This window comes from Erithacus rubecula (assembly GCF_903797595.1).
Source record: "Erithacus rubecula genome assembly, chromosome: 22".
NCBI lineage: Eukaryota > Metazoa > Chordata > Aves > Passeriformes > Muscicapidae > Erithacus > Erithacus rubecula.
The window spans coordinates 956,704-975,263 of NC_136674.1; the positions used below are offsets into that span (position 1 = coordinate 956,704).

An 18,560-nucleotide genomic window follows, 5' to 3' on the forward strand; every position below is an offset into this window, starting at 1 on the left:
AAATACATTTATCTCCGTGGAGCCTTTTGTGAACTGGTTGGGCATATTTTAAATAACCCTGGGAACTGTTAGGATTATTAAAGCCTTTGGCTTCTCCAGGTTTTTTTTCTTTCCTCTTATTCTCCCCTATTCCTCCTTCCAGGCAGTGAGTAATGAAGTGGTAGAGCCCTTCCTTTTCTCAGAGCCCCAAGTGGATTGGAAAAAAAAAGAAGTTAAATAAACTGAAGCCCATTAGTTAAGCTTTATGTAAGAAACTGGGTCTGTATGGATGGGCTGTGCTGGACAGAGGAGTCTGGGGGCCTGAAGTGTCCATTTGTAACCAGTGTTCACTGGCAAGTCTTTGTTTTCTTTTTATTTTAGTCACCCTCAGTCCTGAGACTGTTCATTTTGTAACTCTCACTGGATGCTGAGAATGAGCCTGGATTAATCAACTCCATTATTAATGAATCTCCATGTCTGGGAGGGGCTGGGGGTCTGTGCTGCCCTGGGTGCTGGGGCATCCCTGAGGTCCTGCATGGTGGGTGATGGCCAAGCCTTGCTGGCAGTTCCATCTTCCAGTCCTGCTTCTAACCCTGCAAACCCTTCCCTGCCTCTTGTGTGCCAAGTGTCAGCTGCATGTTGTGGCTGAGACCTGCAGCAGTTGCAGCTGAGCATTCCCACAGCCCGGGGCTGGAGGAGGGGGTGAGCCTGCTGATCCCTGACTGGGGCTGAGTTTCTGCTGGGGCTGGTGGTTTTCCCTCCCCCTGAGCAGGGATCACTTTGCTGCAGGGTTTACTGGGGGTTACCTTGGCTTGTCCCTTCTTTCTCCTTGCTGGAAACTCGAACAAGCTGCTTGTGTTTGCTTCAGAGAGACCCGTGAGAAACGGGCTGTGTGTGTGAGAGGCACTGTGGTTTGCTCATTCTATTCAGCCCTTTGTATATTCAAATTCTTCTAGTTGGAGTTCTTGCTGTTCTGCCAGATTTCCATACCATTGATGGGTTTTCTGCATTAATAAGTTTCTCTCCCCCCTCCCTCCCATACCCTCTCCACCTTTTTGCAACTGGTGAAAAGTTTTTCTGAGCACGCTGCCCTCTCCATATTGATTTTCTTCTCCTGCTTGTCTCACCAGCTCTTAGATGTTTTATTTTGCAAAGCGTTAATAGAATTTCCCTTTTGCCACTGCACTTTATCTATTCAGGAGGTTTCAAGAAGTCTCATTGTGTCACTGGACTATGGAGGAAAGAGGCTATTCTTCTGCCACAATGCCTGCCCTAAAAAATAACTCAGGGTGGGGTAAGCACAGAAAAGGGCAGAGAGGGAGATAAAATGTTCTGACCTTAGGAAAGAGAAAAGATAACCAATTAGACATTGTTGAAAGGGCACCAGCTGGCTCAAAGAACACCCCACTGATAATTTTTTCTTCAAGGCATGCTTGGGCTGTGTCTGAACTCAGCTGCAGGGACTCCCCCCGTGCTGGTTTCACATGGGGCTGGCAGGGCTGACCCTTTTCAGGGAGCTGCTGCTCAGGGTGCTCCTGGGGCCCCAGGAAACCTCCCTGCAGGATTAGCCCCAGCAGCCTCTGCTTGTTACTGCTAATAGGGATGTATTTGCATAAAAAAGATCCCTGCCAAGATCATCATTCCAGCTTGGCACACATGGCACCAAGCCCTGTTTGCCCAGAGGATGGTGTTGGTTGGGCAGGTGGGAGAAGGGGAGGGAGCCCAGGGAGAGCAGGGGATGCACCAGAGCCCCCCAGCCCTCCAGAGCTGGGTTTGGTGCAGACCAGCCCCTCCTGGCCCTGCCAGCTCTGGGGCAGCACAGTGAGGCTGCACAGGGGGCTCAGGGCTCAGACATGGCCCTGCTGGAGCATCTCCTCTCTCCCTAACCAGCACAGCAGCCTTTTGGGATCCCCAGTAATGTCCTTGCAGGAGGAGGTGTCATTGTGGCAGGACAGTGTGGCTCCAGCCTGCACACAGATTTGGGGGACAGGGACCTCCCTGGGTCTGTGCTCTGCACATCCAGGAGCTCTCTGGGCTGGGCTGGGAGGCAGAAAAGCTCCATGATAAACCTTTAGCAGCAGGGATGGGGCAGGGACAGAGGGTGGCTGGTGCAGGAGCTGCCATGCTCCAGGAAACAGCAGCAGGTGCAATGTGTGATTTTGGGTTCCAGTGAGGCCAGGACCTGTGAGAATGAAAAATAAAGATTGCTGAGCAAACATAACCCTGGAGCAGAGATAAGCAGGGTGAAGGGCAGCCTGGTCCTTATCTGCCTCCTGCTATTGCTCATCCTGGTGAGTTTTCCCCCTTGGAAGGAGGACAGACAGCAGGACACATTTAATGCAGTTGGAGTTTTTCAGTGCATCAGCATCTGCAGGTCTCAGTCAAGATGGGTATCAGGAGACCTGCAGTTCTGCACTGTCTCAGGCCATTGGCAGCACTTTCTGCAAACCAGTTTGACTAAAAAAAGCTGAGAACAGCTTAAGCAGAGACAGGTTTTCAGATGAATTTTAGGCATCATGTAAAGTTTTGCTGCACTGTATTTTTTTTACAATCTCCTGGAACATATTTCAGTCCTTCAGAACCTCAAGGAGGTTCAGTTTTGTGTTTTCACCACCTTCTCAAACTGTTTCTCCCCAGCCAAGGCTGAGAAAATTTTCACAGACATTTTTTGGTGTCTGTCTGCTGCCTGAGAGGGCATCTGGGGGGGACACATGGACCCTTTGGTGGCACTGTATGAGATGAGGAGATCATGTAACTGCATTGTAAATCACTTAGCTAAAGTAAATGATTTCTAGAAAGCCAGAGTACAAGCCCAGGGAAGTACAGAAAAATTACTGATGGAAAAAAAATTCTAAAAACTTCAAATAAAAAATCTCAAAGCCACCCCCCAGACAAGCAATGGAGTCCTTTAGAGAAGAAAACCTTTTCTTTAAAGTTCTTCTCCCTTCCTGCAACACCTTCTGTAATTCAGTATTAGAGGTTTTCATCATCCCTGAGTTTACAGCAGGGAATTGCAGGTCTGTAATTTCATCTCAGAGCTTGCCCAGTGTCCAGTGGCACAGGGACTCACCTGCCCCCACTCCTGCAGCTCCAGGTGTGACAGTGCTGGGAAATCAACCCCAGCCCTACATCCTTGTGCAGTAAGTGCAAAATTTTAGGTGTGGCTGCACAGATTAAATGGAGGTGGAATAAATCATGCAAATCCTAATGAAAGTTGAAAGCAATTTGGTTGCACTTCAATACGTTTCATCAGTCATCTCTCTCCTGAAGTGGAAATGCCCAGCCTGATGCGAATTAAAGTTCCTCCCTCCTCCCTCTCCCCTCTTTCCTCCAGCTTTTCAAAAGCCCTTTTGAAAACCCCTGAATACCTTTCTTGGCTGACCAGATTTTACCCTGCTCATACCTCTTTTAACCTAATTCTCAGCCAAGACAGTGGCTCTGATTTGGAGAAGTCGTGGGCTTGGTTTGCATCCTCACTTCCTCCCCTGGCCCTTCCTGCTCTCCCTGCAGAAGGGAGATGAGGCAGGGCCAGGGACTGATGTGAACTGGAAGAGCTGCTGAGATATTTGGCTGTTTAGGACCAGCACTTTCAGTGCTCACTTTTCTCCTTCAGGAGCAGATGGCAGCCAGGGCAGGGAGGGGGAAGCAACAGGTTTCCAAAGGGAGAAGCTTTTCCTCTGGCCAAAGCCAAGGAGCTCTGCACCCTCCAGGTGCTGCTGCCCTGCTGTGTGTGTGTGTCTGAGCTGCTCAGTGTGTTAAAGCACCTCTCCCCTCTTTGTCTTGCAGGTAGAGGATGCCATGCTCATGTTTGACAAGACAACCAACAGGCATAGAGGTAAGAGGGGCTGGGAGCTCTGACCTCAGAGTGTGGCAGCTGCTGCATGGGGGAGCAAAAACCAGATGCAGTGAGATGAGCTGGTGCTGAAATGTCCCAAATCCCTGAGTTCCCACCTGGCTGTGCCTGCAGTGAGCTCTGTCCTGCTCAGTGTGGTCTCTGCAGCTTGAGCCTCCCTGGCTGGGCTGTGCAGGGGCAGGAGAGCAGAGCAGAGCAGAGCAGTGTCAGCCCTGCAGTGTCAGCCCTGCAGTGTCAGCCCTGCAGGTGCTTCTCTGCTCTTCCCAAGGTGACCCCTGCTCTGTCCCTGCTGGGGCTCTGTGCTGCCCTCAGCACTTCCCCAGGCAGGTGTTGGTGGCTGAGCCCTGGCAGTGCTGAGCTCTGCTCTGGCAGCTCTGCTTCAGCATTTCCCTGCTCTTTGGGGAGCCTGCAGCAGTGTGCCAGGGGTCCTGCAGGTTTGAGCCTGGCTAATGAGCCCTGCAGGATGGATTCCTTGTCCAAAAGCATCTTTCCACTCACTGACCAGGAGTAAAGGTCTGGGGGGGCACCTGAGTTGCCATGAAACCTCTTGGCTTTTCCTCAAAGAGCTTTTTTCCCCTCTGTGTGTGTTGAAGATGAGAGGCAACAGGTCATCCTTTCTTTTTTCCCCCTGGGAATCCTGTGAATTTATTTTGTTGGCTAATTCTTTTAATAGCTTGTTTTTCCTACATGCAAGCCATGACATTTTGCTCTGCATTAGCATCCCAGTGTAAGATCTGGGTGAGATCTAAGTGGGGAGGAACTGAAAGCCCCAAAGCAGCAGCAGCAGGCTCCAGATGCAGGTGATGTTACCCACAGCCTCCCCTGTGCTCCAGGGTGGGCTGGAGTCCCTCTCCTGCTGAAGGAAGGAGTTCCTGGCACTCAGGACAGGCAGTGCTGCCTGTTTGCTGGGATTAGCCAAAATTGCTGCAAGCAGGGGAGCCTGGCTGCTCAAAGCACAGAGAGGGCTGAGCCTCAGGGGTTACCCTGCCAAGCACACGTGGAAGGAGAAATCAAGTGCAAAAGGCAGAGTGAGAGTCCTCTTCATCTTCACACTTGAATTTATCCAGCCTTCTGTGGCATTTTTTGCTGCTCTGTGCAGCTAGCTGGTGCTAATCAGCCTAATGAACTGGCTCAGGGCTGTGGTGATGAAGTGAGTTCTGCCAATAAAATCACCCCAGATTTTACAAATTGTGACACTCTGATTGTGTTGGAAGCATGTTTAAAATGCAGCAGTGTGCAGCAACAGTGTTAATGGCAATTCTTAAAACCACTTGTGGGTTGCAATCTGTATCTTCAAATTAGGCATGGGAAGGAGAAATGGCAGATAAAATATCCACTGTGGTTTGCTGCCCTTAGTCTGTGCCTGCAATAATCATCGTGGGCACAGAAAGGGAAAAGGATTCAAATTCACTCCCCACTGCTAGAAGGCAGGATAAATTTCCTTGCAAGAAAATGGAGAGGGTTTGTTGACATAATTCTGGCAGGTTTGTATGTTTGGGGAGTGTGGAGCTCACCTGCACCAGTGGCAGTGCAGGGGTTCCAAAATTCTCACCCTGGCTGGAAAACCCCACCCTAAATAAAATTTGGTACCTGGCACAGAGCACTTCACCTCTGTGGTGGGCTTGATCCTGGAGGTCTTTTCCAACCTTAATGATTTTATAACCTTAAAAATGCCATCAGGCCAGGCATGCTGTGCCTCTGCAGGAGTATTTGAATGTCCAGCTATTCCTGGGTGTTCTCTAAGGAAAATAGGACTCAGCTTTGGCATTTCATGCTGATCTGTTTAGCCATATTAAAGGCAGGCTGCAAAATCTGTATTTAATTGGAGTGGTTATTTTTTGGTGTGTTGTAGGCAAGACAGTCCCTGGAATGACTGGGATGTCTCTTTCCAAGGGTTCTTCTGGCTGTGACAGTGGGCACACAAAGAACCAGCACTTCATAAACAAATATCCCACAGCTGCTTGTTTAAGTGCCTTTTTTTTCTATTTTTTTGGAAAGAAAGTGTTGGTGCTCCTCTCTTTCTGTACTACTGTATTCCTGCAGTCTTCTAAAAACCACACACAAAAGTTCTCCCAACATTCTGGCAGATCACTTCTGTCACTTTCTTCACTAAAATTTCATAGAGCTGAAAATTACTGGGTCAATCTTGAAAGGATTCAGTAATTGGAAAGAAAGGGGAAAAAATAAAAAAATAAAGATGGTGTTGTTATTTTGTTACCCTTGCAAAGTGCAGATAAAATCTGGAGTTCAGCATTAGTTATTGATCCTTGGGGGTGGAGGGAGCCTGGCAGGAGGATGATGTCCTTCTAACTTGATTATGGAGAGGAGCTGCAGGAAGCTTTGGATGGGCTGGGGGCTGTGCCCTTGGGCTGGGCAGGGTTGTCATTGCCAGCAAGGCTGAGAGGAAACCCCAGGCTGGGTGAGGAGGAGGAGGAGGAGGAGGAAGGAGAGCCAGATGAGTGCTGAGCTGACCCCAGTGAGATGGAGAAGGGCAGCAGTGGTTCCTCATCTCAGTGGGATGCTCTGTGACCCCTGCCAGCCTCTGCTTGTTCCTGCAGCCCCTCCAGGACCTGCACCACATCCCCATGGCCTGGACTCACAAAAACCTCAGCTTTTGGGTGAGTGAATCCCCCAGGCTGTCACTGTGAGAGCTGAGAGTAAAACTCCATGTTTTTCAGAGCTATTTGGGTATTTTTTCAGAGTTATTTGGGTATCAGTTAACCCTCTTGCCCAGCTAAGGAGGGCAGTGACACCCCCAGGGCACAGGGGCTCTCAGGAGGAGGGTGAGGGTTGACTTCATGTCCCTCCAGCAGATTTCATGGAATTGTTGTGTTCCTTGGGAGAGCCAGCAGTGATGCTGTTAGAGACACACTGGCTGTGCCTCTGCCAAGGAGGCTTTTCTGAGGAGAAAAATAACCTTTTGTGTTCTGTCCTGCTGCCAAAACTCCAGTTCTGGAGCTGATCTCTGAAGTTGTAATTGACATTTTTATAGATGAGATATAAATATAATTAAGTCGCTGCAATTATTTGTTTATCACCATCTCCCTCAAGTCATGCAAGGTCATGTGCATTTAAAAATACATCCCCAGGCACTTTTGAGAAAAAAAGTAGTTAAAATATATAGAAATAATTGCCTAATTTGGTCATTTTGAGTGTAGCTTTTCTTGGCAGCAGCCTGGCTATAGCACAGGGTATCCTTAGAAGTGCTGGAGGAGCCTTCCCTGAGCCCACATTGTGCTTTTTTTGTGGCTGAGGGAGAGCTGCTGCAGCAGGTCTGACCCACAGATTTGGGGAAATCATCCACAGTGGTGCTTTTTTAACACATAAAGTGCTTTAAGGGCTTTGGATGAGAAGTGTGACATAAGCCATAAAGGGAGGCAGTGTTATTGTTATTGCTTTCTGAGATGAGAGCAGCTTTTATTCCCCTGTCAGCTGTATCACTCACAAATGGGGCTCCAGAGAGTGTGCTGGTTCTGCAGGAAACCTCCCCTGAATCCCCTCCCTGGCAGCCCAGAGATTTAACCCTTTGCTGACAGAGCTCAGGAGTGTGCATCATCCTCTCCAGGGCACCTGTGGCTCCCACAGGGGGTTTGGAGAGGTTTTAAAGCAAATATTTGCTTAAACTTCACGTGAGGGCTGCAGAGATTCATTAGTGAATATTATTTACAATTTACACACCCATCAGTGAGCACCATCAGTCACACCTGTCTGTTTGGATTGCAGCAGTGACATGTGCCACGTTAATATTTTATAGGTGTGTGTGTTTTTAATATTACATCCCCTCTTATAAATATTCATTTCTTAAACACATTAAGGGCTGCAAGGCTGCAGAGCAGCACTGACACCCTGCTCCAGGCTGGGGGGACAAGGTGGGAGCTGGGATGGCAGCAGCTCTCAGGGCTGGGGCCACTTCCCACCTTTCCTTTTGTCACCTGTGTGTCCCCTCAGGCTCGTCTGGTGGTGGGGACAGTGAGTGTCCCTGGGGCAGGGTGATGGCCTGTCCTGCTCCCCTCTTGGGTGTTAACAAACACAAAACAACAAGGAAAAGCTGCCAGTTCTTGGATCCATCCCTCTTGTCTTTTAATGTCCTGGCTGGTGCTTCTCTCTGCTGTCTCAGGGCACCTGTGAAGTGCAGGAACAAACAGAGCAGGGCAGTGTGAGCCCCCCACCCTGGGCTCTGCTCAGAGCAGCTCATCAGGCTCCTGGCCAGGCTTTTCCAGCCATTCTGGCACATCCCAAGTGCTCACAGTGATCCTGCCCTGGCCCCACACTCTGCACAGTGCCACCTGAGGCTGGCAGTGATTGCCCAGCTCTGTACTGCTGTCAGACCTTACTGCTTCATTTTATACCAGTGCTGAGAGTCCCATCCAGAGGAGGAGGGGGAGGGAGCAGCTGGCCTGATGCACCCCAGGGAGGGATGTCTGGGGAGGCTTTTCTGAGCAAGGGGAGAACTCAGCAAAGGGGCTTCTTTATCTGCTTGTTTAGCAAACAAACTGCAAGAGTAATACTAATTAAGAAAAAGTCTCTCCAACCTCCAGTAAAGGCTGCAGTCAGCTCAGCAATTAGTTTTCAACCTGTGGTATCAGATTGGAACCTCTGGTATCAGAGATGTTACATTAAATATCAACTTAAAGGCACATTGTAAAGGACAGTCAGGTTGTACACTCATTTATTTGGATCTGGTCTTCATGGGTGTAGAAATCACTGAATTCCCTGTGCCCAGAAGGAGAGCCCTGTGCAGCCTGACCCTTCTGACCTGGATCTCTCAGCATCCTTTCCATCAGCCCTGGTATGAGCTGGGCTCACCCTGCTCAACCTGCCCAGGGTGGAGCAGCCTCAGAGCCAGAGTGCAGAGCTGCCAGGGGAAATGCAGCATCCTCTGAGGCACCTGGGCACAGGGGATCCTCAGCAGCTCTTCAGGTGTCAGCTGGGCTTGGGGGTGCAGTGAAGGGTGGCTCTGCAGAGCTGGGGCTGGTGCCCCAGGTGGGGAAACAGAGGCACAGAGCTGGGAGAGGGCAGTGCTGCTCCTGGGCAGGACCACGAGCAGGAACAGGGCATTTCCTTCCTCTGGAGCTGGGATTCGTGGTCTCAGTCTCAAAGGGAAAAATCTTCATTCACTTAGTCCTGAAGTGCATCAATAACAGCACAGCTAAACCACAGCTGTACTGAGAGGGCAGAGGAGATCAGCACAGCCTGTCTGGTCTCAGCAAGGTTCTTCAGGAAATGTAAAGTGAGGAATGTGCAGATATTTCTGAGGTTTTCTGGATGGTGCTCATAGTTCTGTCACACTTGCAGGGGTGAGTTTGTGTTAAGCCCCCACGTCGTGTGCCCAGCTGAGGCTGCCTTGAGCATTTAGAGCCCAGTTTGCTTCTCACTGTCAGCTGGAGTGACAGAGAAATTAGCACAAACCCTGATGGTCTCTGAGCAGAAAGAAGCCCTAAAAGCCACCAATAAGTTGTTGCTTGTGAATGTACCCAGCTGGTGAAACCCAGCCCCTTCTGCCTCCCCAGTGCAGGAGCCCAGGGATGGCAGGGAGTGCTCTGAGCCTCGTGGGACTGTTTGGGAATGTTAATTGAGGAAAGGCCAGAAACAGGAGGAGAACAAAATGCAACATTTCCATAGACAGGCAGTCTGCACACAACAGGCAGAATTAAAATCAGCGTGGTGACCTTGAGAAAAGAGGCAGCTCCTCGCAGCGTGCCCAAAAATGTGATATGAGAATGGGGAGAGAGGCTGCCTCCCTCCCTCCCTCCCTGGTGTGCTGGCTCCTTCTCCCACTGGAGCACAGGGACAGGCTGGGCAAGTCCTCTCCAACGTGCACAGGAGGAGCTTTTGTTGTTCACACACCTGTGCTTTCTGTTGGTGGGGTTTGATAATGAATTTTGGAGCCCTTGCAGTGAAGGTGAGGAGGATGCTGCAGGAGAGGGGCCGTGCCCAGTGCTGCTGAAGCCTGTAGTTGTACAAGGTCATTGCCATATGTAAAAGCCTCCTGGTGATCTGTTTAAACAGATAACACATCCTCTATCCCCTGCATCTCGAGATTCAGCAGAAACAGAGGTTACACAGATAATGCTGGCAATGAAACTTGTGCCCCTGAGCCTCTGTCAGAGCAGGCTCCACCACTTGCTCTCCCATCCTCAATCCCTGACTGTGCTTCTGTTTTTGAGTGTTGGGAATTTTGGGGGGTGCTGATCCAAGCTGTAGGTGCACCTGGGCAGGTACCTGCACAGGTGTTGAAGTGTGTCCCTCCCTGGGGAGCTGCAGCTGCTCCCAGAGTTGTTGGTGCAAGGCAAAAGCTCCAGGTGACTCTGCTGCCAAAGGAGGACTTGTCAGGGGGGTGGAAATGGAAGATTTCTTTAATTAGTTTGATTAAATGTCCTGGCATGGAGTGATTGTGCTTATTCTGTATGTTTTTTTGTGTGTATAAGCTGCAGTAAGAACATCTGGCACTTTTTTCCCTGGATCCGATAGAATGAGTTGAAAAACTGCTTCTTTCAGAAAACTGCAGGTCGGCACATTTGGGTTGTGGGTTTTATCTTTTTAATTTATTGAGTGTTTTCTGGACCAGAAAACTACCTTCAGCCAGAGTAGTAATTCACAGATTGCTCCCCATTTTAAAACACCCTTACAGTTCTAAGAGCTCCCTGAATTCTCTAGTGTGGGAGTGAGGAGTGAACAGATCCAGTGCCCTGAGCCCTCCTCTGCCCTCCCTGAGGGATTCCAAGTGATCCCAAACCCTTTCCAGGGCTGGGGAATGGAGCTCAGCAGTGAGTCCCAGTCAGAGGTGGGAATGGGAGCCCTGGGCACGGATCCAGGCTGGGTCTGTGGCTCACACCTGCACCACAGAACCATCTCTGAATTTCCTGACCCTGGGACCACAGCAGTGCCTGGTGCTGGAAATGTTCCTCCTCACCCCTTGCAGGAGTCACAGGTGAGCACACGTGGAGCCCTGGAAATGAGGGCAGGATCCATGGGGAAAAGCCTGGCAGGAGAATTTGCTTCGTTTTGGCAACAAATATTCCCCTGTCAGATTCCCCTGTCAGCTCACAGGGAGTTCAGCTGAGCTGAAATCACTTTAAGTCTTGGTGGGGGCTTGGCTTTTGCCATTTCTGTTCCTGTTCTAGCAGCTCTGTTCCTCCTCACCCTAAACCCTAAAAACTAATAAAGAGATAAAAATACTTGTTTTCGTGCTGCCTGGGTGCAATTGCAGGAAGACAAAAAAACCAAAAAAAATCAGATTACAGGAGTGTGGGGTTTGTTTCCCATTCCCCCACTCCTGGTGGTGTCCCACAGGTTCTCTCCTGGCCCTTTGTCCTCATCCTGCTCCTTCTGGCAGGGCAGAGCCTGTTCCATAGCTGCCCCTGTGTCAGGAGGGTTTGGAGCTGGAGCTGGGCTGCAAACCTGCCTGGGGAAGGAGCAGCTGCAGAGGGGAGATGGGAGCAGCTGTGGCTGTGAAATTAGTCATTCTATGAAGAAATGGATTTGATAAATAATAAAACAGTGGTATTAACAACAGATGCTTTCCAGGTCAGATGACTTTGATAAAAGCACCCAACAGCCGTGGGTAATGGTATGAAAAATATGTATCTATATTTATAGATCTATTTATATGAAAAGGCATATAAATAAGTGTGTGTGTATATGCTCTCTGTAAATGTACCTGACATTTTATTTCTGGTTTAAAATGACAGTGGAAGTGTCGCTGCTCCTGTTCTTCACAGACTTTGAGACTTGTCAAGAAAACCTGAAATTTGATCAATTCTCAAACCCAGAGCTCCCTCCCCTCCTCTGCACAGCACAGGCTCCATTTGTTTTTATTTCATACCTTTTCATTTTGATAACTGTTTTGATTTGTAAAATACTATGCCTCATACAATGCTTCCTTTATGATGATGTAGTGCTCTCCTCTTATCTTTTTCACCTTAAATCTTTGATAAGAGCATTTTAAAAATGAAATTGCTACCTGGCACCATTACACAGTCCTGGCTGGCTGCCAGCAAAAAGGGAGGAGAGAGGATGCCTGCAGCCATTCCCCTCTGCTCCCTCCCTCCTAAACTCCCTGCTAATCCAAAATCCATCCCCACAGCCACTGGAGCCCACAGGGGTCACTGATGTCCCCCTGGAAGCTGCCAGACTGAATTTTGGCAGTGTGATGTTTTGGGAGGGTAACCCAGCACTGCTGGAGTTTCCAGCACGTCCAATAATTGAAATGTTTTTGGATAACTGCTGGTTGTGCCACGAAATGTGATTTATCAGGGGAGGCATCAGCAGTGGGAATATCAGTAAATAGAACTGTCTGACGTGGCAGGTCGTTTTTATTTTAATGTGGTGGATTTAATGAACTCTGGTTGTTATAATTCATGGCAGTGGTGGAATGCATCCATCCCCCTCCTGATGACATCCTGGCTGCTCTGTCCTTCCTCAGTGCTGTTGTTATGGCAGGAGAGCTCCTCTCTCTCCCTGCATTCCCAAAGTGCCAAGGGGTGGCTGCTAAATTGTTGTCTTTCACATTCAGTACTATTAGCTATAAACATAGTTAAAAACTTCCCTGAGTAGGTCAGGCATTATAAATTATATATATAAAATATAAAATATATAAATATACATATATTATATACACATTATATATATTATATACATATTATATATATGTGTGTGTGAATGATATTTTATATATATATATATATTATATAAATTATTATTAATTGAGTGTCCCTAGGGGGTGTTTGCAGAGGCTGGTGGCTGTCCCCAGGTGCTGTGGCCATTTGGGGCTTTGTGGGGCTGGAGAGCATCGGGGTGAGAGCCAAGAGCAGCCCCACATCTCTCAGGTGATTTAACAGCATTTGTGTCCAGCCTAACCCAATCTATCTCACCTCGCTGAGAAGGGAAAAAAAATAAAAATCCTGCATCAGAATTGCTGCTTTTGGAACTGTCTTGTCTCTTTTGAGAGGGAACTGGAGACAAGGAGACAAGCTCCAGTGGCAGAGAATAAAGAAATGTTACTTTGTGAACACAATCTTGTGGTACCAGTCACTTCTCAACAGCCATTCAATCAAAATGCTAATGGCAAAGGCAACAAGGGAGAGAGGTTATTGTAATCCTAATTGATGGGCTGCAGGGATGGGGTTTGATAAGTGCTGTTCAAGAGATGTTTTTGAAATATGATTCCCTTTAATTACAATGGTACTAATAAAAACTGAACAAATGGTTTAATGATAGTTTTCTAGGTAACGGCCTGAAGATTTTTGTTCCAGTTATTTTGGAAGTTGGTTTTTTTTTTTTTTTTTTTTAATTCTTTTTTGAACCAGAAATTATGGAAATCACCTTAAAAATAAAACCATAGTGGCAGGTAGTGACTTTATCTCAACTTTGCGTGGCTGCTTTGCATCAGAATTAATACTGTCACATCTGAAGCTCTTGAATAAGAAATCCAGTCATTTATTTGTACAATAGACTTTGCTGAAAGCCCACAGTGGAAGCCACATTGCATGTAGGAATGCATTTAATATCTAATGCTTATAATAATTAGGATCAATTATGCCAGCAAGCATTTGAAAATACATTTTGAGGGAGGGGCTGAGGGGTATTCACAGAGGTTTTACAGCTGGGATGGGATGAGCAGAGATCTTTGGCATTCAGGAGCAGAAAGCTCCAAACTTTGCCAGGGCAGCACATTTTGTGTCCCCTGATGGTGGGAGAGCTGCCAGTGCTCCTCCTGTGTCCCAGTCTGGGGTTTCTCTTTGCCCCCAGATCACCCCAGAGGGACATGAAGGGTTCAAACCCTGGTTTTCTCTGAAGCAGCCAAAGGGAGATTGCTGGAGATGGTTTTCTCTTGTTCTAAGGATTGTTTATTATATTTTATCTCAGGACTTTTGCTTGGCCAGCAGGGTCTGCTCAGCCTGGCATCCATGGTGGGATCTGCCTGCTGAAGGCAGGGCTGATCTTATGTAGTCTAAATTACATGCTGCATGTTTACAACAATTTTTCAATACAATTTTATTAAATGGTGCAGCCCTGACCCCATCCAATCCAAGAGTGCCAACGTGTCACCCAGCATGGATGGCATGGAGAAGAAGGAGGAAAAGGTGTCCACCCCCCAAATTCTCCATCTTGGCCACGTGTCCCTTGTCATAAACATTCAAGAAAACCTATTTATCTACATTCTAAAAGTCTAATTTACACTTTACTAATTTTGGTGACCTGTTTCCATTCTCTTTGTGCTGACAACTTCCCCCAGGGGTTGGAATTCAGCACCTGTGACACCAGGGTCTCACTCAGAGCCTTTGAGACCCTCACCAGGGGGGTTTTGAGACCCCCAAGGAGGGCAGGGGCACACCCTGGGCTCCCACACTGTGACTTGCACCTTGCCCCTGGAAATAGCCACACAAAGAGGGAGATCAGTCACTGACAGGCAGCCTCTTCTTCAGCCCATTTGTGATGATTTAATTGATAACAAAACCAAATAATATTTTGGGGAGCGTGTGTTTTGCTGTTGTTGGCTCCTGGGACAGGGAGGATGCTCTCTCCTGCCTTTCAATTTGTCAAGCTCTCTCTCAAAGATCTGCCAGAGAAGAAAGGGTAATTAATAGGCTTGAAGTCATTTCCTATGTGTCAGTATTTCTGCCTTGCTTCCAAGTGATAATGTTGGCTGGCTGGAGCCTCAGGGGAACCTTCCATCTTATTAACTTGTCTGGGAGAAACAGAGAGTGGGGACAGCCTGGGCCAGTGGGTGACATGAAATAAGGATTTGTGCTGCAGCAAGCTGTAAACACGGGGGCCAGTTGAGTAAAAAGTGGAAAGGAAAAAAAAAAACAGAAAAGAAAGGAAGGAAAAGATATTAAAAAGGGCACTGGTCACAAGTGCAGCTGCTGGAGGGGGGTGTGCTTTATTTAGGGCAGCCTGTCCTCGAGGCCTGGGCTGATGCTGTGTCACCCATGGCCAACCTCAGCAGCACCAAAAGTGGCTCCTGCTTCTGTCTGGGTCCCTCTGAGCCACCTGTGTCCAGGTGTGTGGCTTCTGCTGCTGGGAAAGCCTGTGTCAGATGGGGGTGTTTGATTTTAACCAGAGGGAAACAGGGAAATGTGGGGCTGTCTGTCCATGCCTTGGGTGCATCCTGCTGGGCAGCTGCAGGGCCCCATGGCTTTGGGGGGCTGGGAGGGGTGTCAGGGGTGCTGCTGTGGGTCAGAGCCCAGGGCTCTGCTCTGCCCAGGTGGGTTGGAGTGCTGCAGCATTCCTCAGGTGTGTCTGAGAGCTCCAGGGTCAGGCTGGGGGCATTGGGGTGTGGGGACCCCTCTGTTCTCAGAGGAAGCAGGGAGGGGTTCAGTGGCACTCAGTGGGATTGCCCAGCACCTGGAGGGGCTGCCACAGTGCCAAGGTGCCTGGAGAGGGGGCAGGAGGAAGGACCCCCCTTGTTTTATGGCTCCAGACCTGCTCTTTGGGGTCCTTGGGCTGTCCCTGAACTGGGGAAGGGTTCCTGTGTTTGGGGAGGGGCTGCCCACCCTCAGGGGGCTCAGAGCCTGCAGTGGGCACTGCCCAGGACCCTGCCCAGGGCACAGAGCTGCTGCTGGGTGGGACCTGCCTGGATTTCCAGGTGCTTTTGGCTTCAGGAGCAGCTGGAGAGAGGCTGGACAGAGGGACAGAGGGACAGAGGGGAGTGTGAGCCCAGCCCAGCCCAGCTGTGACCTTCCCTGCAGGAGCCCTTGCTCCCACCAGGGCACTGCTGCTCCTGCAGGTGAAGCTCCTCTGCCTTTCCTGCCTTGGGGTGAAGTTCTCCTGCACTGCACAAGCCTGAGGGTGGCTCTGTTCAGGGGGGGACAGTGGGGACAGTGCCAGCCCCAGTGGACAAGCTGTTCCTTGGATTGTTCTTGGAGGAGTTTTGAAGTTCCAGACTGGGAGTTTGGGGTCACTGGGAAGGAACAGGATGTCTTTCACTTATTGACAGGTTTTTGTTCCTTCTCTTTTCTCTCTCCTGATCTCTCTCCTCTTTGTCAAGCTCACTTCTCCTGCTGCAGAGAAGTTTTTATTGCTAAACATCTCTGGCAGCCTCTTGGCAAAGTGTGGGGTGGCCACAGTGAAGAAAACAAGGAAACCACCTCAAAGCTCTTCAGTGATTAAACCACTCAGCTGGCAAGTTCTTCTTTTCCACTGCAGAGCATGTCTCTGCCCAGTGGAGTTCCCCTTGCAAGCACTTATTAGGGAAGCTTGGTATAATCTAATTAAAATTTGGTTTAATATTCTGTGAAAATGAGAACTGAATCCTCCCTGCTCAAAAGAATGACCGTGCATGTATTAGTCCTCTGTTGTGTTGTTGTTGTTGGCTTATTCAAATATTAACACTGCCTGCACACCCAGAATGATGGTTTGTGTCCATTAACAGGGCTTAATTCCCAAATTTAATGATGAGTGATACACAGGAGTTGGTGAAAGCTGCTTGCTGGATATCCTTTATTATGTTTTTTATGCTAATGTTCCTTCCTGGAGGTAAATAAGAGGAGGGGATGCTGGGCAATATTATTACTGTGAAATTAAAATAAAGTCTCATTATTTGAGGATGGAATTTAGTGGCTGAAGGTTTACTCTTCATCTGCAGCTTCATTCTGAATTCTTCCAGCTAATTACCTGCTGATTAGTTGAGGACAGGCATTGCTCACCTTGGCCTTGAGCATCAGGTTGTCTCCTGGGCAGGGTGGTGGGGTGGATATATTTGGTACATGTGAAGGTACTGACCTCTAAAAATAGACAACAGCAACTTCCCTGTATTTTCTGGTCAGATTTAACTCTTCTTTAGGGAAAAGCTTTGTTGGGAGGAAAAAAATTACAGAATTCAAAGCTGGATTTTAGTTAAAAAACACCCAAACCTTCTATTCTTACATTGAAGATGGGAAAATTACCAGAATGTCAGAAAACCTCAAATGTGTTTTCTTCCCTTTTCCCACCTGTCTGTCTGAACTTGATTTTAAATGGGAATATCTCTGTTGTGATCTGCTGAAGGTTCCCATCAGTGACCAGCAGAAAGGCTGCTCTGTGTGTGTCTCCTGTGGGCAGAAGATAACTTTAAAAAGTGTTTATCTGCAGGAGCCACGGGGATGGAGCACAGAAAACCTCTGCACAGGGAGCAGGGTGGGAGGATCTGCCAGGAAAATGGGTTGGGAAAATCCCCTCAGAGCAGATGGGGGATTGCAGAGTCTCTGAGTGATACCAAAAGCAGTTTGGCTGTGCTGACAGCCCCAGCAGCAAGGGCTGTGTGGGCAGGGGGAGCAGCCTGGCTGCACATGGGGGTCCTGGGTGTGCCCCTGCCCTCCTTGGGGGTCTCAAAACCCCCCTGGTGAGGGTCTCAAAGGCTCTGAGTGAGACCCTGGTGTCACAGGTGCTGAATTCCAACCCCTGGGGGAAGTTGTCAGCACAAAGAGAATGGAAACAGGTCACCAAAATTAGTAAAGTGTAAATTAGACTTTTAGAACGTAGATAAATAAGTTTTTTTGAATGTTTATGATAAGGGACACGTGGCCAAGATGGAGAATTTGGGGGGTGGACACCTTTTCCTCCTTCTTCTCCATGCCATCCATGTTGGGTGACACGTTGGCACTCTTGGATTGGATGGGGTCAGGGCTGGGCCATTTAATAAAATTGTATTGGAAAAATTGTTGTAAACATGCAGCATGTAATTTAGACTACATAAGATCAGCCCTGCCTTCAGCAGGCAGATCCCACCATGGATGCCAGGCTGAGCAGACCCTGCTGGCCAAGCAAAGGGTCCTGAGATAAAATTTAATAAACAATCCTTGGAACAAAAGAAAACCATCTCTGGCAGTCTCTCTTTGGCTGCTTCAGAGAAAACCAGGGTTTGAACCCTTCATGTCCCTCTGGGGTGATCTGGGGGCAAAGAGAAACCCCAGAGTGGGATATTGGGGTGTCCAGAACAGCAGAGCCACAAGCCCAGCCTGGCTCAGGCTGCTCCTGGGTGGGGTTTGGTGCAGAGCAGAATTCACATCTAGGGCAGGTGGGTGGAAGGAGGTGTCAGGCTGGACCCTGTGACATCATGGAGCAGATCAGAGTGTTCAGTGCCATGTGTTGGATGTGTCACAGCACAAGGGCTTTCTGTGATAACAATCAGCCACATGTTATCTGTGCTTCCTGGCCTTACATTTCTTACAAGCTGATAAACTTTGAGCTGGATGGGAACCAAGTGTGCCAGGGCTGGAGCAGGGTGGGGCTGATAAGGGGGGCTGGTGTGACCCTGCCAGCCCTGCCCATGCTGCACATAAAAACCAGAGTCTCAGTGATTCAGGAGTGGGATGCCTTGCTTCACTTGGCATTTTAATCTCTTTCAGCACTAGGTTGGAATAAGCACTTTTTTTAGTGTGTGGTGATTTATTTTGTCAAAACCCAAAGCATTATTCATCATTATGCAGTTTTATGAGAGTATCCATAGCAGTGTTCTTCCTGTGGTTGGCTGTGGGAGCTGGAATAATATTTAAATAAGAGCCCTGGGGAAAGGACAGGCTCACATTCTGCACGGGGCTCAGCCTATTGAACTGGTGTCTAATTACCTCCATTCAGCACCACTGCTCCACTTAGCCAGCATCAGGGGGAAGGCCAGAGCTTCAAAATGACACAGATTGTTAGAGAACATCAAACTTTTTTAATACAGTTAATGATCCTCAGCTATAAATAGCCTGTTCCTGGTGACTGGCTCCCAGGGTTTGTGCTGAGCTGCACGCTGCTGTTT

The 18,560-nt window shown here is 48.6% G+C and overlaps 1 protein-coding gene across 17 annotated transcripts in view; it reads left to right on the plus strand.

Annotated features, from left to right (window-relative positions):
• Positions 1-18,560, plus strand: part of MSI2 (musashi RNA binding protein 2) — a 296,757-nt gene that overhangs the window by 111,814 nt on the left and 166,383 nt on the right. For all 17 annotated transcript variants that reach the window (XR_013776684.1, XR_013776685.1, XM_079325316.1 and 14 more), the window contains exon 7: positions 3,766-3,814. Coding sequence is in view for 15 of the 17 variants with exons in the window: in XM_079325316.1 (XP_079181442.1) it covers positions 3,766-3,814 (49 nt within the window). In the remaining 2 variants the exon portion in view is untranslated. The remainder of the gene's footprint in view (positions 1-3,765; positions 3,815-18,560) is intronic.